The following is a 24216-nucleotide window of genomic DNA, read 5'->3' as shown; positions in this document are numbered from 1 at the left end:
GAGAATCTCTGAACAATTCTGAATTTGAAGTCGTCTGTTGAGTGTATAGAACCTTTTTAAGCCACAAACACCGTGTGCTCTGTGACTATTCGTCGCCAGAAATGATTTCAAATGTAACAGTTAAACTTATATGTGTCCAAGAGCATATAAAAGGTTTTTTTTCTCTTGTTTATACCGTGTACACTAACAGAAGTAAGGTCTTTACAATGTCTTTGTCAAAGTTCATAGCGACTGAAAACTCGTTGCACTATGTAGTTGTCTGTCAGTAATGAGTAGTTACATCTATGCCATGCAGGTGGAAAGAGCCGACTTAAGAACATCGGATGGTCTTGGTATGTGCTCAGTCATCTCTTGCCATCGTATCCGCGCTGTGGGAGTTCTTGAAGATACCGAAACCACTAGTTGGCCTTTTAATAGTCGATTGTGTACGGATTGTCGTAATACAGCGGGAACGTTGCTGACTGCAACTGACAACAATAAACAAACAAACAATGTCCTACTGAAGAACTCCCGATGAAGGCTCAAAGTCCACAGTCTGATGAAAATTAAGGCTTGGGTACCGTTAAAATCGTTGTGATATTTGTGAGCTTTATTATAACGATCAAGACACACATATATTGGAATGCAATACATTTGCAATAATTATAAAGGGCAAAATAAACAAAACATAGGTAAACGTATAATAACTAATGGTGTAACAAGGTAAGGCTTTCGGCGTCTTCTCTTGTCTCCAACAGGGCCTATCAAACGACTTCAGAGTTAAAACTTCATCACTTCACCAATGTCTTGTCTTCTTGTGCATGTTACTCATCCGCATGTAGTAGTGCGAGAGAAAGGTAGCCATTGAAATCAGTTTCATAACGATAAGCCTATGCCTTGTCACCAAACTGTCACTGTACATGCCTTGATAAAAACGTGATCCGTGTCATAGTGGAAGCAAACAGTGTTCACTAGCATGTTGCTAACACATTATTAATTTATGTAACACAAATACATCGGTTATTTCAAACTTTCAATGACACCATCTTCACCTCAGCGTGGCACTAATGCAACAGGAGACTGTACACAAAACATGAAGGATTCTATGGGCTAAGACAGAGACAATCACAGGTTTTATGTGTTGAATTGCATCTTCGTGGACACCGTGAGTAAGCTAGAAGAGATACATTTGGCAAGTAGAAAACAATTCATACCACTTTGAAGAAGACAGGAAGGAGAAAGTGATTGTTTCTAAAACGGAATTGTCGGACAATAATAGGTGAATATACAAATCTAATGACACATTATTGGCAATCTGGCAGTTCAATAACCGATTTGCACAACCCATTCTGTTGATACCATAAACCAATGAAACATGAAGATGGAACCATTTAGGGCTTAGTGCAGCCTTAATTTAGAAAGCTTTGATACAACAGTCTCCTGGATCACTCCGCAGTGATCGCAATTGTACAACATGTTAAAGTGACCTACTGTGAAGTATCTGTCAGTCTGGATCCTCGATTACATAACATTAGAGCGGAACCTGCCCAAACCAGACATTGAACTTTACGATAAATAATTAACTATGCTAATTTCTTACACGGAACTCAATGTAAACCGAGTTAAACTTTCGAGTTAAACAAAATTCATGTTTGGTCAGATTTCACAGAGCATTCATTTGAACAGCGTTGAGAGATATTCTCAACAATACATTTGCATGGAGACTAGGGTGTCTGAATGACTATACGGCTCTGTGAATACACAAACACGATACATCTGACATATTCTTCCAAACAAAACAAGCCAAGTGAACAAAGGTGTTATAGTTACGTGTGTGTGATAAAACATTCTGATTTTCGACAGGCCAAACAATTAATGCACAGGAAGAAGAACACTTACCCACCAATTTAAAGTGACAGTGACAAAGATTATCTATTACCATAGCGGTATTATTCCTTTGTAAACATCTTCTCGGGGGAATAAGTCCCATAGAACAGTTTTCTAGGAACATTTCCCACCAAACGTGTACCTTCGCAGTATCCATTTCGCATGGAGCTTATTCCATAATCGATACAGTTGATCATTGACAGTTGCACATTTTGTTCTGGGAGATGTTTTTGTGGTCACAGATTCCGATATTTTATAACGAACCGTAAGTGCCAAGGCAGGTTTCATCTACTGTGCATCATTCCGAGGTTAACATTTCTTGGAAAAGATATGTTAGGTAATAATATATTTATTTTTATATGTAATAGAAAGTAGCCCAGAACAACTGAAGAAATGTAGAATGGTAAATGTATTGCAGAATGCCTGATACTCTTCAGTTGTGTCAGGACCTGTATGAACGATAGCTTTGTGGGTCGACTTTGGAAGGACAGAATGGTTCTGTTCAAATCCGCACCAAGCTTTAAAAAGAACAAAACACCCAATCGAACAGTACGGATGTCTCTGTCACGTTAAAGGAAAAGGAATACACCATAAAATGTAACTGCTTATTAATACAGAATTTACCCAATGAGATGAGATGGAGTTTTGGCCTTGTGTCGACCAACCAGCAACAATGCAGTCGCTTTCGTCTTACATCATGAGCATCATTGTTGCTAGGATACCCATGCCAAAAGCAATTGTTGAAGCTCTTCTGAGGTCAGAGTTGTTAACAGGATGAGATTTTATTTCATATATGATACTACCCTGGCCGTCTGTCCCTATAATAGTTTTCAAAGCACCGAACCGTACATCATCGGCAAACCACATCTCAACACTCTCCCCCGCCTGACCCTTGACGTAGACAGTGATGACGTCGCCGACGGTGACATTGACGATCCTGTTGTGAGACATTGGTACCCACTTTTCCAGTTCACCCAGGACGAGAACTTCTCTATTTCTGCAACAAATAGTCAATGCGGGTAAGTGTTTACTGTAGCTTATCACAGTATTTCAGTTACATAACGGCCTGTCAGACTGATGTGGACTGACTGACTGAGTTTAGTTTTACGCCGCTTTTAGCAATATTCCAGCAATATCACGGCGGGGGACACCAGAAATGGGCTTAACACATTGTGCCCATGTGGGGAATCGAACCCGGGTCTTCGGCGTGACGAGCCAACGCTTTAACCACTAGGCTACCCCACCGCCCCCCTGATGTGGAAGGAAAGATGGAAGTGATTCAGATCTTAGACATTTAACACTTGGGTGAAATCAGTGAGCAGAAAGATGGAGCTGAGAAACCCCCCAACACAATGCAAACATGGTACCACCTGTGTCCACTTCACCATATGTTTTCCACGCCTTATTATGCACCGGGGATTTAGGTGTGATTGATGACTGGGGAATGTTCTTACCGAACACTTAAGGAACATAAGAGTGGGTGAGTTGACCCTTTGAGGACCCCGTATAGGGGCGTAGTGGGCGAGCTGTCTAAGACGCCAGGCTCGTGATCCAGCGAGTTTAAGTTGCCGTGATCGAGCCCATCAGTGACCTGGTGTAAAAACCGCCAACGAGTCAACTTTGTGTGCAGACTCTTTAAGTGTTGTCACCAACCCTAGCTAGTGTACAGTACACAACCCTGTGCACTTAAAAGAACCCACGAATCCGTTGGTATATGACCAGATGGTGGTCACATGAATACGTGCAAACACCTAGTTGCGGGTACAGCAACGTGCAGTAAAACTTGGACAAAGTACTGTGACTATGTGTCGCAGTCCACCCAGCTGTGAATGGATACCTCGAAAGGATGGGAAAGCCAGGCCACATTAACATGGTGTGCCTAGTGGCTGCTGGAGTTGTATGATCCCCGGGGAGTTGAGATTGAAAAATACCATGTGCCGTTGAGATTGACATCCAATGATCAAGAGAAAAAAAACAAAGTGCTTTGAGCATGCACATGGGATGGACTAAAGCGCTCTATAAATAACCATATAATAATAATAGTATAATAATAATATTATAATAATAATACTTTACGTAGCCGTCAGAGCAGACTGAATCATTGGACAGCCGTGATTGGATGATTTTGAGTAAGATGTTTCTGTTTCTGTTTTTATATCTACATCCGTCCAGTAACTAAAACTGACTATATGTTCCAATATGTGGGCTTGTCTTTGTTTACATCACGACGTATGTAGAATGTGACCACATATGTTTTCTAGCGGGCGACATTTTGTGCGGGACTGTGGTCTGTTTAGCTTCCTGTACTCGGAAAAGGAACTGGTCTGTTTCATTGTTTCTTTAAGGTTAGACTATGCATACGTGTACATGTAATAGCGGGCTTTGATAATGTTAGCAACAAATACAACGTTTCTATAGAGATCAATGGTAAAAAAATCGATTTTGTGTACATGTGAGCCACTAAAGCAAAACCTGGTTCGAAACAATATACTCCCGGAGATGTACAGGAGGGTATGGTAAGGGAAATTACTCACACATACGTGTATTGAAGCATACCTAAAAGCCTCAAGAAACACCCGAACGTGTACACGGGAAACTGCACTAAGGTTTAAGGTGAGTGAGTGAGTGAGTTATTATGCAACGTCACATCGGCAATATTTCAGCCATATCGTGACGAGATAACTTGACATTGAAATAGAATATATATAGAGATTATAAGATCTGCCGACAAAGGACAGTAAAGCAACTAGAGTATCACAGATATATATGTAAAACTAGTAATTGAATCTAAAACATTTTAACTATAGGGGACAACACAATATTAAAATGGGCTATAGATCTCTAACAACTGAAGGTAGATCACCATACTAGGGACCATGGGGACTTACAGTACATTTGCTTCCTGCATGGGCCCTAGCTGGATTTACATCATCCCCTCAGCTGTTAGCAATTGAGATATATCTAGCCATACAATAAAATTACACATATTCTACGATTAAAAAACGGAAAGTTGAAATTTACTTTGAATGTTTTGGGACTTACGTACCCTCTCAGGAGGACAATAATTTACAGTACTTTAACCCCCCTCGAGGATACAGCCACTGACAATCTGTGTTACTAATTCAAATTTCCAATTATAAAATATTTAGCTATTTACAAATCTGTTAACAAATTTAATTCTTTTAAAAAAGCAATAATTAAATGAGGACTTATATTAGTAAAAAGATCCTTCACAGATCGGGATTTGAAATAGATATCCCTTGTGATGGAGTACTCAACACAGTCAAGCAAGACATGCTTGACCGTGATTCGTTCATCACAATGGATACAAAACGGAGGATCTTCACCTTTTAATAGGTACTCATGTGTATATCTTGTGTGGCCAATACGACATCGTCGTATGATGACCTCTTCAAATCTGGACTGACAACCTAAGTAAGTGTAACCGATATAGGGTTTTATTGCATGTAATTTATTGATACCTACTTGGGTGTCCCACTTCTTTTGCATCAGATCACGGATATAAGATCTTATAGCAGCTTTGTAATCAGAGTATGGGATAAGAAGTGGTGTCACAGATTTGTTGAGTGCTGCCTTAGCAGCAATATCAGCCATTGTGTTCCCAGAAATGCCAACGTGGCTGGGTAACCAACAAAAGACGATGTCGCATTGGCCAGTAGCAAGTTCATTGTACAATTCAATAATTTCTAATAAAAGTGGATGTTTGCAAGAAAGATTTTTAATAGCCTGAAGACACGAAAGAGAATCTGAAAAGATGATATATTATTTATATTTACGGTGTTTATTAATATATTTAAGAGCTGTAAGTATTGCGTTTGCTTCTGCTGTGAAAATTGAACTGTCATTGGGTAATCTGGAAGACATTGTTTTGGACCCAATTACAGTGGCACAAGCAACCGCGCCACCATCCTTGGACCCATCTGTAAATAAGGATTTATATGTATTATATTTACTTTTTAATTGATTATATTCTTGTTTATATTGTAAGTCATTAGTTTCTGATTTTTTTTAATTTAGTGAGTGTTAGGTCGACTTGTGGCCTAACCAATTGCCAAGGAGGAGAAGAAAGAAGATGGGAAGGAGCTATATTTTCCAGCTCAATGCCGGCAGCAGTAATGAATGGCTTAATCCGGAGCCCAAGAGGCGGAACAAGAGAAGATTTCTTGTTGTACAAATCCTCATAAAGAGGTTTAAAGATACAGTGAAATGCAGGATTAGACTCGTTAGAATGTTGTTTGGTAATATATTGTAATGATAATTTTATACGGCGTTGTGCAAGAGAAGGCTCATCGGCCTCGACGTAGAGACTGTCAACAGGAGATGTTCTGAATGACCCAAGACAAAGTCTCAGACCTTGGTGGTGGACAAAATCTAATAGTTTTAAGTTGCTTTTGCAGGCTCCACCATATACGATGGTGCCATAATCAAGCTTCGAGCGGACCAGTGATCTATATAGGTGTAGGAGGGTAGTTTGGTCCCCTCTCCACCTTGAATTAGACACGACTTTCAATAAATCGAGTGCCTTCAGGCATTTAGTTTTTAGAGATTTGATATGCGGAAGAAAAGTTAAATGGGAGTCGAAAATGAGACTCAAGAACTTGGCCTCTTTTACAGCCTTGACGGGAGTGCCATTTAAAATCAGTTCTGGGTCTTTATGTGGTTTATATTTACGGCAGAAATGTATGCAATTAGTTTTTGATTTAGAAAATTTAAAGCCGTTTTCAAGACACCATTTATGTATTTTATTTAAACACAACTGTAGTTGCCGTTCGATAGTATGCATATTCTTACCGCGACAAGAAATGTTAAAATCATCCACAAAAAGTGATCCATCAATTGAATCGTTTAAAACCTTGGATAAGCTGTTGATCTTAATGCTAAATAAAGTGACAGACAAAATACTTCCTTGGGGGACAACTTGATCCTGATTATAATGGTCAGACTGGGTTGAACCCACTCGGACTTGAAATTGCCTGTCTGATAAAAACTGTGATATAAAAAGAGGTAAACGACCCCTTAAACCAAAATCATGTAAATCCTTTAAAATGCCATGCTTCCAGGTGGTATCGTACGCTTTCTCGAGATCAAAGAATATCGATACTGCATGTTGTTTATTTAATATTGCATTTTTAACAAAGGATTCTAAACGTACCAAATGATCAATGGTACTACGATTTTTCCTGAAACCACATTGAATATTTGTTATGAGATTGTTATGACAGTGTGGCCTTCATGTCGAGAGGTCCAAAGGGATTCTCCAAAGGGAGCTCGGAAGGTAAATGGACGGAATGTGTCTCTTTTCTGTTTAATTTTTTACCTTTTGGTTTTCCAGAACTGAGTGAGGCTGGCTGTGTGTGAACTGTTTTGGATTGTACCTCAGGCAGACTCGCAGTCTGGGAAGAAGAAGTAGACTGTGTGACTGGGGACATAGGTTGAGTAGCTGGGGGCTTTAGTGGAGCAGCAGAAACAGGTTTTACTGACATGACCCAAGTCAAATCAGTTTGACAAGCAACAGAGGACATTGATACAGTACGAGTGACTGCAGCAGAGTATGTCACTGGAGTAGAAACCTCATTTTGCAAAAAGGTTCTTAGCCTCAAGGTAAAGGATGTTTTTCTCACATTTTAATCTCATGATTTTTTACTCCTTTTGCCACACAGGGCATGATTTTGATGAGACACCATGAGGGCCATGGCAGTTAGCACATTGAAAAATCTTGTTACAGTCTGTGCTGTCGTGGCTCTCGCCACAGCGATGACAAATCACAGAACCACGACAAGAGTTTGATCCATGACCAAATTTTTGACATTTATAACACCGGAGTGGACTGGGGACATACACGTCCACTCCGATATTAAAATACCCTGCTTTTATAGACTGTGGCAATGAGGCACGCGCAAACGTTAAGAGGTAAGTATTTGTTTGCACAATGTTACCTTCTTTCTTGAACGTGAAACGTTTGACTGCTGTCACACCCTGATCATGTAGTTCTGAAGCAATGTCCTCCTCGGACATGTCTGACAGACAACGAGCTCTGTCGCGAATGATTCCACGACAGGAATTTAAAGTTCTGTGCACAGACACAGCAACCTCAACTTTAGCAAATGTTTCAATCGATAAAAGATTTAGAGATTGCTGTTTCCGTGCACATTCCACCAGAAGTGAACCGCTACGGAGACGGGTGACGTTTTTAACGTCCCCACAAATTCCAGAACAGCCTTGGAAATAGCGAAAGGATTTAATTTGATCGGTAGGAAATCAGTAGCCTCTATCACCAGGAAACGAGCCCAGGAATCAGCATTTGAGGGAACAGTTCTCAAAGATTCATCAACATTGTCGATTCGTCTCTTTGTTTTTATTTCTTGCTGAACCAGATAGTTGTGTAGTCATAATGGAACGAATATGGTTCAGCACCCCTGCTCCCCACCCACCATGGAGTGTCAACAAGGACAGTGTCAATATGCACCGGATCTCCAAGATGCTGACACCAGGGATACAGGGGTGTTATACTCCAAAGAAAACAACACAAATGGCTGCATTTATCTACCAACAAAATGTCAGACTGGTTCGGCCCGTGACAAGAAGTGGAAGACATACATCATTTGGAGGTCATTATCACCAGATTGGCCCATGAGCCACCGCCTTCTGGCATAGGACTGATTCTAGGCAAATAGATATAACAATATATTTGTGAAATACAACATTCAATATCAACATTATATAAATGTACATTGATATAAATTTGAATGATTCAATGCGCAGGGCACGGCGTGACCAGCCGATTGATAGAACCGGGCCAGTTCTACCACCCGTCTAGGTGAAGTAAGGGCCAAAGTGGTGTGTTGGGCAAAGGGAACACGGTTCCAGGATCTTATTGCCCTCAACCACCAGACTCCCGTCCTCCACCGACACAGGGGCGCAACCCACGGCAAACGGGTTGGTGGACCAAATATCCCCCCGGGTCCATAACGGGAGCTCGAAGAACGCTTAGCGTTACCCAGCACCCACCACGAGGAGGTGGCTCTTCAAGGGTGCCTAAGGTTTAAGGGATTTGTAGCATAGGACGTTGGAAGAACCAAGGTGAATAAGATGATACAGTTATGTCCCTTATCCGTAACAGGATCAGCTGGTCATTGGGCTTTATCTCCAGTTTTATCCCCCAACATGGCACAGTTTTCTCAATCCCATATTCTGACATAAACTTAGATGAAGGTCAAGATTCAATACTTGGTGGAAAGCAAATTTGGGAGGCATGTCAAATGTCTTGTATGTGACATAGTCAAAATGTGTTTGATGTAGCATTTTAAACAAAACAAACACTGATTATTAATGTCGACATTATTCCAGCATTATCCCAGTCGGGGACACTAGATGTGAACTTCACATACTGCACCCATGTGGATAACGACACCGCCCACCGCCAACAAACATCTACGGAAATCGACGGAATTTAACGGAATATATTTAAGTCCCATGTTAAAAAAATAGATTCCTACGGCAGATGATACAGATGTTTATTTCCTTTATATTATCCTGTTAACCTCGTGAAACATACATAACTGATAAGAACAGTGAACACGTTACCTTGAAGTTGGTGCTGTAGATAGCTCTTAATGTTTTTGGATGTTCTTAATTTATAAGAGACGTATTTGCATATCAATCTGGAAAGCTGAGTTTTGCGAAATATGAACAATAGGTGCCTTACTTGTATTTTATAACTGGTGACGTATAGTACATGCAGAATTCCAGTTGGCATGGCGGGATGGTGAAGGGTTTGCTGTCGCTGAAGTCGTATTGCTTTGTTGGATCAGCTGCAGAGAAGATCTTGCTCACTGGGTACTGCAACAGTAAATATGTGTAGGTGCTGAAGCCTGAAGATTGAGGCATTGGAAGCACCATTTTCCGATGTACAGACATTAATTGTTGCTTCGGTGAGTTTCCTTCATTCCAGGACCCATGCCACACCACCGAAGGTGAACGTAACAAACCAACGCTTCAGCCACAAGGCTATCCCATCGCTGTCTATCTACATGTACCTGAAATACGTTCAACGTGCTGTTACCCGATCTCATTGATGAAGATTAGGTACCAAGTGTGGATTACTTAACAGATGTAACTCATACCCAACTGATATTTATCCATTTGATGAGCAAGCATTGGAAACACACAATTTCCAGCTTAAGTTTGAAGTATTGAAGTACTGCCACGTGCCAATTTAAGTATCGTTTTGGGTAGGAATTTATTTGCTTGATAGACCAATATGCATATAAAAAAATTGAACCGTCGATACAACATGCATAATCTAAAGTGCAATTCGTCTCACATTCGTAACTTAACGCATTCTTTACAGATATGATACATCACTGATGTCGTACGTGATGTTTAAACTACTTGAATCATATTGGCTGGGATTTGCGCTTTCTTCGCGCCGAATGTCCCTTTAAATACGTACGGCATACTCACTTCAAACCCAATATCGGCTGCCGTCGGGGTGATGTCAAACGTCCTGTTCAATCCGGAAACATAGATAATCCCGTACACCTGTTCCGGGGCTGATCCACCCTTATACGAGCCGGTGAGTGTCGCCCAGATGTCGGCGTTTGGGCCGCTGCCATCTTGAAATGTCATCTGGTACATAGTGGACGTCATTTGCAAGTTTACTTTCTTAAACAGGCAGCAGCATATTTTGATAAACACGTGTTAAAACGTCATCACCTTTGACTGAACCTGCAGACAAGATCAGCGCTCTTCACCTCAACGGGTACATTGTGTGCTACTGATATGACCATGTGATCTTTAAAACATAGCAACTGATGTAAAAGTTTACAGAGTTGAATCGTAGAGACCTGTGAGTTGTACCCTTAGCAAGTAAGTCTCTCAACAGATTGGTGAAGAGTACTGTCCCTTAACCATGGAAGGATCCTCTTGTGGTTTCACTTGGATGGTAGGCATCAATGATATGTGTCATAGATTTACACTCGCATACATTTTATACACCGAGATATTTTCTGATGTTGAAAATAAAGTATACCGAGTTTGAAAGAATTCGGTTTTTTTTAATTTGAGTGTGTCCATTTATCAGACATGTATTCCTGCAGTAGGTTTGAAAAAGTAATATGAGTGGATAACTAGGTGAATAAATGTACTGGTTCTTTGCAAAAAGGTAAGAAATTCGCTAACAGTCACACGACCCCTGGTATGTTCCACTGTTTTAAATGTGCTTAACTTAAAAGGAAATTTATAGATTTTCAAAGATTGGATGTCCCGGAGATGAATCAATCAAGTCTTTCACAAAAGTACCATGGTGAAGTATTCTCTGAGAACTAGCCAAATGTTAGCGCAATCTTGGTTTTGGAAATAATATCGCTTAAGATAATAAACTTAAGATATTTTCAATTAAAAACCATTCGTATGATTAAAGCAACAGAGAAGTATCGAGTATTTTGTCACTTAGTGTTCAAAACGCGGAGCTATGGTCGGTCACAGCTTACTCACCTGCACAACCTGAGCATTTATTTCGAGTGTAGGCCTGTTTGGCTTGAGAACAGTTCCATCAGAGCTACATATCCTGAGAAGAAAATTGCCAGATATCTATTTGTTTGTCATCGACAGTACTTTCCAGGTTGAGTGAAGATTTGTGCCTCCATCACCTGTGGATGCATACCTAGAGTCACCTGGCTCAAGTTAGGGGACAGACCAACGAGCGTTCAAACGCTCAAACATCGCACAAACGACAATATTTGTCGCCGATAACGAATACAAAAGTGGCATGTCCTATTAAGTCCCCTATTAATTCAGGAGCTGACAATGTAATGAATGCATGCTTCTCCAGTTAAGGAAGAAATTTGCTACATGAGCTGAGAGTGGGATGAGAGTCACTAGAGCTGAGATGGTAATAGGCTACTGTAGACCTGAGAGTGTCATAAACACGGCCTACTAGAGGTGAGAGTGGGATGAGAGTCACCAGAGCTGAGAAGACAATGAGTGTAGGCTGGTATTGGTTTGATTTGGTTTGGTTTGGTTGTTCTTCAGCGCCGCACTCAGCAATACATGTATTCCAGCGATATGGTGGCTTTCTGTAGATAATCAAGTCGGGACCAGGAAGCGCTGCTTAGTCGAACCCATCCAATACCTCTCCTAGAATTTGCAGACTGCCCAACGTTGCAACGTTCTACATTACCTAGAGAGTCAGAAGGGTTGCGTTCCTGGCAGCTAACTCGGACACTATACCAACGACAGCCAAGAGACTGGGAGGTACTAAACGTAAGGCACCAAGAGACTGGGGGGTACTAAACCTAAGGCACCAAGAGACTGGGAGGTACTTAACCTAAGGCACGAAGAGACTAGGAGGTACTAAACGTAAGGCACCAAGAGACTGGGAGGTACTAAACCTAAGGCACCAAGAGACTGGGAGGTACTAAACGTACTAAACGTTTGTGTCAAAAGGTACAGAAAAGTTACTTACATATACGGAGAAGAATTAAATTCATTCACGTTGAATGCACCTACTTTTACATCTTGATGCAAAGCTGTACACTGGCGGTTACGAGTGGGAAACTGCAAACAGAGACCCCTTGTTTCACTTTACAGGCCATTTGTGTATAATTATTATCATTGATGGGAGGGGATAGATGAAAAAGTAACTACCGATTGATGATGGAAGTATTGGTATGTCCGATCTGGTCACCTATCCCCACTGCACCCCGCGACAGGACAGCTATCACGCTGCTCTGAGCTGCAGTGATGGTTCCAGTGCCTTGAAAGAAAGCATCGCTTAACACTATACTAGTCCACATCGGACACCTTCAGCCATATAGGTAAAATTGGAACAATTTTAAGATGTCAAAATAATCTTAGCTTTACCTGAGCTGAGTCAATTATCATTTTTTAACGAATTTCGAACATCAAAATGTATATTGCGGATCAAATCCTATTTAAATGTTTCAATAAACGGATTTGCTATCAAATGTCTCGGGTTAGTCAGGCAGCGATCAAAGCTCTATGTCATCGTTGTCGAATCTGATTAGGGAGTTCAAGGAGAGAGATTTTACAGTTGTATGCATTCATGCTGGTTCACCTGGTTTAGACGTGACGTCCATACCACTAGGCTTAATGGCCGCTGCCGATAACAACAACGGGAATGGTTACATCAACAACAACAAAAACGTAAACTAACATTAACCACAATAGCAACCATAAAAAATGTTCCCACCTCCCTTCTGGTCTTGTGTACGGAGCACACCTTTGAAGACCAACACATCTAAAAGTGAGGAGAATACGGACGAAGCAAGAATATTCCTCTGGTCCAATTCTGTGCCATAGCCTCCCAGGACGCGCACCTGGATAAAGGTATTAACATCCAATATAAATTTCTCTATGCGAGTGAGAAGCCTTCGGAGCAGCAAAATCTGATTTGTGTAACTCGAAACGAAGTAAAACGACGCGTTCCGAATGTAACTATTACAACCCAATTATAGTGGTGTCGATGTTTCACTGTCGTTTCATACGTCATGGCATATGACAAAATATATCCTGTTGCGAGTTATTAGATCTTCATACAGAGGATTGTATCGGGGGAAACATCAGACTGGATCATACCTTTCTTATGACTGGATGCATAATTTGTCCTAAAGTGGATGCACAGTAAGCGCATTATGCCACTGTGAATATGCTAAATGTACAGACATCAACATCCACCACTGTTTCTGACCTGGGTGACAGCCGGTAACTGGAGCGCTAAGAGCGCCATCGTTGGGGTGGCGCCACTGTACTGGATGGTGATGTTGTGTCTCAAAGCAGACGTCGCCATTTTAACCAACCAATCTCGCGCAAAGTTAAGGTCCGTCTGCATCCTTGGGAAAGTACGGAATATTTCCGTCATGTTGTCCTGCAGAAAACAATATTCTGTTGACTGATACACATGGATTAAACTTCGCAATCAACGGTATTGTAAAGTATATGTAAACATCACTGAGACCATCAGGCACTTCTGTATCAGTCAGGAAGGAATTTTGTCATCATTGTTTAGAAATTGCGTGAATATAAAGCATGCAGCATATCTTGTTCCGTACAGAACTTTCATTTCACGTGTATAACAATAAGCACCGGGACATACACTTACTACTAACATTCTGCTAATAATACCCTGTTTTGTTCAATATGTACCATAAAACATTTCACGACCGCCTCTTTACAATATCGATTACACTGAAACGTCTGATTGTTTTGTGACGTCATAAGCGTTAAACGTCCCAAGAAAGCCTTCTCCCAGAAATATCGATGAATAATTCATTGCAGAATGTAACTAAGAGCGTATGGTGGCAAATCCTACCTGTATATATGTGGCCAATCCCCACTGCTTGGAATCACTGAAGATTTTGTCCCAGAACGCCTGGAAATATACAAATCATTCACTGACGTCACATGGCTCCGAATCGAAAAAAGTATTTTCACAGCTCCTCCATTGGTAGATTGTTCCATTGTTTGTTGAGGCACACTCAGCATGAGACAAGCTTTAAAACGCAGCGCAAACATCCAGCTCTCTCAATCACTCCACGCTTTCGTAGTATGATGACACGCCATCTACCAAACAACATAGCCTGACCAAAGGATCTTTTAGTCGCCTCTACAACCACCACAGGGCGCTGGTGATTGGTTTAAAGTCAGGGTCAGAGTGGTTAAAAATTGAGTGGATCAGTAGATCACTTCCTTTTACTGACATTGTTTATAGACACATCGTGATACACTTGTCGTATTTCAAATACTAAATCTTCATGGAGCCATATTTTAGTATTAGAAATGATTACATAAATATATCATATTATTATGAAACAAGACCAGTTACTTTGATGAAATATAATAGTTCCACACTCAATGTAAACTAAATGTATAAATCAATAATATTTGTAAATGCCTCATCTGTCGGTATTGCCATGTCTCCTTCCATTTCAAAATTGAACTTTCCGCCATTTTGTGTTGCATATATGTTATCCCTGGACCTGCAATAAATAAATATTGAAATGAGTTCTTGTATTTCTGTTTTGAAAGTGGCAGAGTTTCACGGAATCAACGTAACATAATTAATGTCCTTCTGGACATGTAGTGCTTTTCGCAACAGACCACGAAACAATGTCCTCGGAAGTGTAGCGAAGTCACTGCCTCCAGGACAACTGGAGGGGCCTCTCACCCAACAAAGACACAGACAACCCCATCATGTCCCTATTGAGCCGTCAAAGACTAAAGTATGTTAATGCTTTCACTTAGTTCATTCTGCGAAGCTCCCTTCTCACAACTCACCAGAAATTATTTTTCGCCACAATAGGTACGTTCAAACTCCTGTGGACATACCTGAAAACAAACATAACATTCATTTATCTGTATTACCGTTATCCCAGATCGTTCTGAATGTGGTGTTTTCCGACTAGTTCACAACAAAACAATCCATGTCATCATCTTATTCTCAATGGGCAGGTCAGGTCTTAAAGTGGGATATGTCAAGACAACTACCCTTCCACCAAAAACTCTGTTTTATACTTTTCGCACGCGTGCGTGCGTGTGAGCGTGTGTGAATGACTTGCTACATAAACAAAACCAACGTCACAACATCCAGAAGAACACATGGTCGGGGTTAAGGGTTGCTGGGATTTATCAAGTATATTCAATTTCTTCAGAACTTGTGTAAAACCGAACACAATCTGTACAAAGTTGTAAATCGTATAGAATCTTGTTCAGTCGGGCTACCTATGTATTGATGAACACTAAAAATACTTGGTAGTACAGTGTTACCATTAATATCAATGTGTCAATATGGAAACTGATTTACCACCAGTAATGTTAGATTACTGTAGACGTACTCGATGCCGTTGGGGAAGATGTCTGCTGGTGCTGTCCACTCCTTGACCCCTCCACCTTGACCTTTTGTAAACCACCAGGTGTCCAGCTCCACATACCTGCAGAAGATATGAAACAGGAATAAGCGTATATACGAGGAGTGCATGCATTAGGAATAACAATAGATCATTTGAAGAAAACGAGATCAAGGAATACGGAAGATTTAGGAATAAAGAAAGATAAGCATCGAAAGAGGAGAAAAAGGAATGAGGATATATGTTCCGAACCAAAAGATCAAGGAATAAAGATTATCTGTTGTGCAAAAAGAGATATATCACAGCGTATGGGTAACATGCTATGTTGCGGGATATGTTCACGTTAATCATATATCGCGGCACTTGAACCATTTTTCACTGGAACCATTTTTCATGATTTTGGTCTGAAGTATTCAGTCATCGGAAGGAACATAAATGTCACACAAATCTGCACCTCAGGCGACTCAATCGGCCAAATGTTTCAGTTATCATGATGTATATACTGTAACTTAAACATAAATACATTGCCTCATCGACGCAATACGCCATATTATCAATTGTTGTCCTATTGTACCAAACCTATACAGGTACCTGTATGGTATACTTCTATTGCGGGCATCAGCAAACACTTTGATCAATGTATCTTCATACGTTGATGTTCCATCGGTTTTCTCGAAATAGTAGGACCCTGTAACATTGACATGGAAAAAGTAGGACGTTGACGCCTTGACATGGAAACAATAGGACGTTGACGCCTTGACAAGAAAAAGCAGGACGTTGACGCCTTGACATGGAAAAAGTAGGACGTTGACGCCTTGACATGGAAACAGTAGGACGTTGACGCCTTGACATGGAAACAGTAGGACGTTGACGCCTTGACATGGAAACAATAGGACGTTGACGCCTTGACATGGAAACAGTAGGCACATGAAGGCAGAAGGTCCCAACGAAGGGGTGCAGGTCTGAAGCATTCACCACTCATCGAAAACAAAAGAACATTTGTATGGTGCTACCAAACCTAGACAAATACCAAGTGGGATTCGAATCCTCGATTTAGGTGACTGGAAGTTATCATTGTACACAAGGGGATTTCAGTGTAACATATGTTGGTGATGCTATTATCTTGTGCCTTTGAGTCGTTAGATATCGCTTGATCACTTCTATTCAGACAGGTAGCCTGGAGGGTAAAGCGTCCGCTCGTGACACTGAAGACCCGGGTTCGGTTCCCCACACGGGTACAATGTGTGAAGCCTATATCTCGTTATATTGCCGAAATATTGCAAAAACTGTACTCACGTACTCTATTCAGACAATAAACGTTACAACTGACACGTTTGCGGGGAAACACAAATCTGCCCGGAAACTGTCCCAAAACATTCAAAGCCAAGACCTAAAGCTCACTATTTAACACACTTTATGGATAACAACTGTTGTATTTCGTGGGTGAGACGCGTCTATACGGATTCTTGTACCATTGTCAAACAGCAATGACTTAAAGTAGACATTAATTAAATTGTTTAATGTCACCTTCATCTGTCCAGTACCCCAGTGTGTCCCCAGAGGGATCCGCCGGTTTATCTTCCTTGTATACAAAGCTCCTGATTACGAAACCCCACACAGACAGACTCTGAAAAGTTGAAAATAAAATCACCAGTTTGAAGCAGTTGTACGGAAACATTATCTAACGTCAGGAACACACAATAATCTATTACGAGAGAGAGAGTTTTAGATTCTGCTCACGAATATTGGTTTGTCGACAGTTTCAAAGTGTACTGGGTATACATGTATATTTAGTCGGTATCACAGCCCCAGAGTTATAAACAGGCATATTGTCCAAGCAGAACCCGATGGTAGTCTACTGATGAAACTATGTACCACATAACTGATTACCCTACCATATGGATGTTTTATATGTTGAGGTGGTTTTTGGTATGGAAGGGATGCTTTTCTGTGTTTTCAATGAAAATATATTGAAATATTTCATCTCAGAAATAGAAGCATTCAAATCCCAACACATTGGGATAAGTTAAAAATGTAGATCTTAATCGTAACAAACTAACACATATTCCCATGTATATAGAGGATGATATTCAGAGCAGATGGTTGTCTTTAATATGTTCGACAGAACTGCGTCAATAACACGGTGCCTATTGGTAAGGACGAAGACACGGTGTGCACTGAAACCAACAATAACGACATGCCTACCGACCAACAACACTGAAACTCTGTTCACTCATAAACAACATTAACAATGTGACTTCTGGTCATAGAGAGCAACAGGCTTGCTGCTGATCAACAACAATATCATATGCATAAACATGTCGTTTAAGGACTGTAGCAGTTCCTGGTGTCTGGGAAGAATCCATTCCATAAAACAAGGTCTGTGGTGTAGTGTGATGCTTTGTACGCGGAATTCTGTCTTCGTCAACCCGCGATGGACACATGTTCTGCAACCTTCCGTTCCTGTTGAAGACGACCGCCTCCGTGGTGTAGTGGTTAGAGCGTCCGCCCGGAGAGCGGAAGGTCGCGGGTTCGATCCCCTCATACCAAAAGACGTTAAAATATGGTACTTGTTGGTCCCTGCCTGGCGCTCGGCATTAATGGGTACAACAAGGACTGGTCGGCTCGGAGTCAGTATAATGTGTCTGAGTGGGGTATTCATGCTTCACTGTGGCATGGTATCTCAGTGGGCTAGCACTATAAAACCAGCTTCAGTCTGGGCTACTACATGCAGCCGCACATACACATACACACGCATGCACGTCGTCACATGAGCGAAATATTCTCAAGCACGACGTTAAACCCAATTTCACCTCACCTCCTGTTGAAGACACAAGGACTACCGACGTGTGTGGACTCTTATGTCTGGTTGTGCCTTGTGTGTGACCTACGCGTGCATGTGGCAAGGGTTACGCTTCGTGTCTTTAGTATTTGGATGAAAACGAGGTACGGCAGCCATTTTGTTTATCGACTTGATTCAAACACCCTTTCCTTAGAACCTACTTGAAATTCAGAAATGGACAAAATATAGTCGCTGAATGAATAACCCTTTAAACAGCATTTATTCCTCAAACGAGCCGACGAGATGTTCACTAAGTAGAATATCTACTTACACTTTCAGGTCCCGCCGAGGAATATGCTGCCAAAATGTGGTAGGAGAAATTTGTCGGGATCTGTTCGATTCCTCCCATAATTCCATAGTACAGGAAGTTGTTGGTTTTGTCGTGCCACATTGGTGTCGTCATGACATTATTCAGTTGTCCAAATGCCACAGCATTTCCACTCGAGTCAAACACTGAGAAGGGGCTGGAACCTTCCAAACCATCATGGATGGATGCAGACGGATCCCACCTGAAGAAAAGTCAGTGTTTCGTGAGTGTCAGATACAGTAATATGTTCGTGCATGACCACAGGCAGACCAGAATATTCCAGTAACAGGGAGATATTATGTATGGGAATTTAATTGCAGTTTTTGGGGTCTTGAAATAAGAAATAAACTAATTCGGGTGACGAAATGTACCTCAATATGATTGGGGACAGGAACATATCTTCGTAATACCAAATCACCGATTCCACTGTGTCATAAGGATCATATCAGATGCTCACGGGTGGCAGTCGGAGGCAAGTCAAGTCAAGTGTTCCCGCAAAAGAAGAAAGGACATTTGGGAAATTATGACTGAAGGGTGAACATTAGGAACATCCCAATAAGGTCTAGTACAAACCAATCTCAAAGCTGTCGTGCTGTAACCCCCGACACTACAAAAATCTTTGAAAAGACATTTTTCGATCTATATGTTCTTACTCATCTTTACGATCTTCCATGGGAGTGGGTGGTGGGGTAGCTAGTGTTTAAAGCGTTCGCCCGTCACGCCGAAGACCTGGGAGTGATTCCCCACATGGGTGCAGTGTGTGACGCCCATTTTGGTGTCCCAATATTACTGGAATATTACTCAAAGCAACTCACTCACTCCATGGAAGTAATTCGAGCATTTGATATTATTTCACACACTGAGATTCCGACATATATTGTTTTTCATTAGTTGACATTGAGTCTGTTAATGTATCAATGCAGTAAGCCCAAGAAGCCAAATACGTGCCGTCAGGTAAGAGACAAGAGAATAGATCGTATCCAGTTTTCGTATGTCTCGGGACACGCAGTAAAACCAGCTACAGTGGCCTGTACATAGTCGAGTCTCAACAAGACTATCGGGTGATTGACACCTGGAGCATCTATCAACGTTGCTGGGATACGATAACAAGCATCAACATAACATTGCTCGGTGTCTAAACAAGACATGAAATCAGATCTATCTGACCATATTCGTTAAAACCACAGCATCCAGTACGACAAAATCAGAGCCCTCACTTCAAACTCAGACATCTCCAAGAAGACATCCATATTTAAGACTTCAACTATCTATCAGTCATGACCAAGGCTGATACATACCCCAGCTTACCATCATCTCATCAAAGACTTCAATGAGAGGTAATCCTTCTGTGGTTTCATTTGTAAGGACCTAATGTATCTCAGATTCTCTCCTGTGTATTCAACAGGCGTCTATGCTCTGTTGTAAAACGCTACTTCATATCTGTATATTAGCTTCCTACACCACCCTGTACATCACCTGTTTTATAGCAGTGTTAGAATCGTCACCGAATCGTTTGTCTACATTGTAAACAAAGAAGTTATATCTAATCCTTACTTAGAAAACAAAGTTTTGGATTGACATGAATTCCACTTTATTATCGCCATTGTTACTTGCAGTGCAAATAGCAATTTTTTCTATTATTCACCGAGTAGCTTACCTTCCCACGGACTGTTCTTGAAAGTCAGCTCCCCGAACGACATGTATCCCAGTTTGGACGTGGTGTCCAGTTTGAATCCGGGAAACCACAGATAACACCGTCTATGTTGCTTTGATTTGTGTTTGAGGCTCCGTCGGGGAAGCGCCATATCAAATGAATGGATGAGGATGAAATGAAAGAGTCATCATCAATATCCAAATTATCCTCGTGTTTGTTAAAGTGCTACCTTTGCAGAAACTTCTGACACATATTGTTTACAACTTATACAAAACAAAGCAAGTGGACGGGAACAGAGGAAGTCCGAAACAATCAGATAACGTAACTATTTACAAACACAGCCAAAATTTCCAGCTAGATGTGTGTCGTAGAAAGAACATGTTATAAGTAAAGACTGTTCCCTAACGTAACAATAATTACAATAATGTAAAACGAAATGAGAAGCATCAATGTGGGACGTGTAAATGTATTTACATCCATCTACAATAAAGATTATTTTTTGCGTTCTGAACGTTGAAAAGTTTGAAATGTACATTACCACTATGAATGACATGATTGATGTCCCGTATATGACGATACTCGTGATGACTGGAACGTCACCAGCTCGGTAATGGAAGTTCTTGGAGACCTCGACCCCGAACTGGCCTGTACCGGATATGGTAGTGTTGATACTGTCGAGAACGAGGCTGCCATCATCGGCGGAGAAGCGCGTGTCGTTGATGACGAAGAATGTTGGGGCGCTGCTCAACCACGTGACATTATTGATCTTTATCTCGTAACGTCCGTCTGGGAAGGTAGCTACACTGAAGACATAGGCATCGGCTTATACATATTCGGTTATACACGTGTAAGTGTTTAACTCTGGGGTGGGACTATATAGAACCGAGTGCCACTGTACAAACAACATTAGTCCTACGACTACCTAAGTCTCTGTTAAGGAATGGGGAAAACGACCACCATGCGCTAAGATCATTTGTCCAAGGGCACCCGGGTATCTCAGACAGTAGTTTGTGGTAGTTGAATAGGAACAAATTCTGTGGATAGACAAAATGCTAACACCGAAATGAAGCACCATTAATGTTATTCCTCTTCATCATACCAGATTGTAAATACTACAGAGTTTGAGGTTTCTTGAGTTTCGCTCAGTCCCTGAAAATAAATATTTGTGATAGAACAAACTTCTAGGTTTAGACTGAAATTCCCTGTGAGATTGGAGATTCTGACCTCAGTAAAATCTACACTTGCTTCATATGTGTCGTTTGCATTACATGTGTAGGTGAGTGAGTGAGTGAGTATGGTTTTACGCTGCTTTTAGCAATATTCCAGCAATATCACAGTGGGGCAATTATTCCAGAAATGGGCTTCACACATTGTATATTCATGTGGGGAATCGAAACCGGGTCTTCAGAGTTACTAGCGGAGGTTTTAACCAAAGGGCTACCGGCCCCATTACACAAAGGTCTTCACGGAAGGACAAATAACTGTGAGCCAGATTAACTTTATGCTATCGCCCCGGTAATCATCAACACTAGATACACCAAACAAGCAGGAAATGTTTACCACAATCGTGATACGTGACTTCATTAAGAAGACGATGTTATGAACATCCAAGAAAAATAACAATGTGAACGTTGTCACTGAAAGGAGGCAGGTTCTTTAGCTTTGTAAAACATCACGACTCTCTGAGCAAGTGCGTTGGTTGATGCCAGGAGTCCTTACCATCGGGACATCATGAAATTTTAAGGTAAAGGTTACACATAGAAACCACCCGATGTAGGAGATAAACCTATTGTGGTTCCTACTTGAAACAGTCCCACTGTAGAGTTGGAACTAAACGTTTTAGCACTTCGTTTCTGATAAACCTAGCTGTCAGGAACGCGTTACAATGTAAACCCTGGTTTGGAAGTTACTACATTTTGATGCTTGTGGAATCAAGTGTACGCTGTAATCGTAGCAGATGCAGAGTAATCCAGCAGACATTTCTAGAAGATGCTACACAAGTGGGCAAGCTTGTGCCTCTCTCATCTCACATCAAGTCAAGACCAGAAGTTGTATGAAGATCATCTGTACAAACAGGATATGCGACCGAGTTCTAATTCTAGAGATTTAGAGGGCGGTGGGGTAGCCTAGTAGTTAAAGCGTTCGGTCGTCACGCTGAAGACCCGGAGGCACTACAACAGTACAACAAGGGAAGACGCAAGGGGAGGACAGAGCTGTGCCTCATGAGATCGGATGTCATTAAATAGGAAAATATTGTACACAGTTCTATTATCAGAAGCAAACAACAGAAACAAAAGATCTGAGGGATCAAATCCATAATCGGCCTTGACAAGGGTCAGTGATAAATAAACCATGAACAAATGTACAGCCTGGTATAACCAGAGTATAATCGCTGTTATCCAAGATGGTTGAAACCAATCGCTGTCAAAGACAATCGACAAGATGAATTGTCAACCAATGATTAGTCTGCTCTCTTCCACGAGTAACCTCCGTTTTATTAGTTAGGCAGAAATTTAGACGTGGGGCCTGTCCCTGAAATATGTCTCTTTGGACAATTACGATTAATAAACTATAAACCCATCTACATCTCACTCTTGCCGTCAGTGTAACAATAAACCCATCTACATCTCTACTCTTGCCGTCAGTGTAACAATAAACCCACCTACATCTCACTCTCACCGTCAGTGTAACAATAAAACCCACCTACATCTCACTCTTGCCGTAAGTGTAACAATAAACCCACCTACATCTCACTCTTGCCGTCAGTGTAACAATAAACCCACCTGCATCTCAGTCTTGCCGTCAGTGTAACAATAAACCCACCTACATCTCACTCTTGCCGTCAGTGTAACAATAAACCCACCTACATCTCACTCTTTGCCGTCAGTGTAACAATAAACCCACCTACATCTCAGTCTTGCCTTCAGTGTGTAACAATAAACCCACCTACATCTCAGTCTTGCCGTCAGTGTAACAATAAACCCGCCTAAATCTCACTCTTGCCGTCAGTGTAACAATAAACCCATCTACATCTCACTCTCACCGTCAGTGTAACAATAAACCCACCTACATCTCACTCTCACCGTCAGTGTAACAATAAACCCATCTACATCTCACTCTCACCGTCAGTGTAACAATAAACCCACCTACATCTCACTCTCACCGTCAGTGTAACAATAAACCCACCTACATCTCACTCTCACCGTCAGTGTAACAATAAAGCCACTGATCCTGTTCGAAAATGTTGCTGAGATAAGGAGTGGCAGTGTCCTAGGCAAACACGGATGTCACCATGACACTGGGTCAAACGGGAAATACACCCGCTGATATGGCACGTATTGACTTGCGAAATCGAAGCGAAGGCAGAGATTGTATCTGGGTGACGCTGGTATTTCACCTTGCATACGCCAGCCCCCAAACTTCATATTATAACTAACTTTTGAATGCAACACATGTAGCGGCACTTTTGGAAATATATTTCTAATTTCAGTCGAGCACTCGAAGGCGGCACATTTGAAGCGACCAACATAAATACTTTGAGTATTGCAACATTTGACTAAGCCGAAAATGATGAATAAAGAAAGCATACGAAGGGACCACAATTATATTTCCTGACAGTCATACGTTCGACACAACGGTGTTTTACGGTAACTCGAATGTT

At 41.3% G+C, this 24216-nt stretch overlaps 1 protein-coding gene across 1 annotated transcript; it reads right to left on the bottom strand.

Moving 5' to 3' along the window:
* Nucleotides 1-574: 574 nt before the first annotated feature.
* Nucleotides 575-20586, bottom strand: LOC124267877. Its single transcript, XM_046702864.1, has 15 exons — nucleotides 20559-20586; nucleotides 18866-19103; nucleotides 17280-17379; nucleotides 16344-16440; nucleotides 15741-15836; nucleotides 15184-15234; nucleotides 14801-14885; nucleotides 14219-14278; nucleotides 13598-13774; nucleotides 13100-13226; nucleotides 12535-12643; nucleotides 11383-11455; nucleotides 10351-10515; nucleotides 9593-9726; nucleotides 575-2863 (listed from the first exon to the last, which is right to left on the bottom strand). Exons 2-15 carry the CDS (start codon nucleotides 18995-18997, stop codon nucleotides 2557-2559), a joined length of 1713 nt encoding a protein of 570 aa, XP_046558820.1. The 5' UTR covers nucleotides 18998-19103; nucleotides 20559-20586; the 3' UTR covers nucleotides 575-2556.
* Nucleotides 20587-24216: the final 3630 nt, after the last annotated feature.

This window comes from Haliotis rubra, unplaced genomic scaffold (assembly GCF_003918875.1).
Source record: "Haliotis rubra isolate DU_JTF1 unplaced genomic scaffold, ASM391887v1 Scf1344, whole genome shotgun sequence".
NCBI lineage: Eukaryota > Metazoa > Mollusca > Gastropoda > Lepetellida > Haliotidae > Haliotis > Haliotis rubra.
This window is presented reverse-complemented; position numbering and strand designations above follow the sequence as displayed.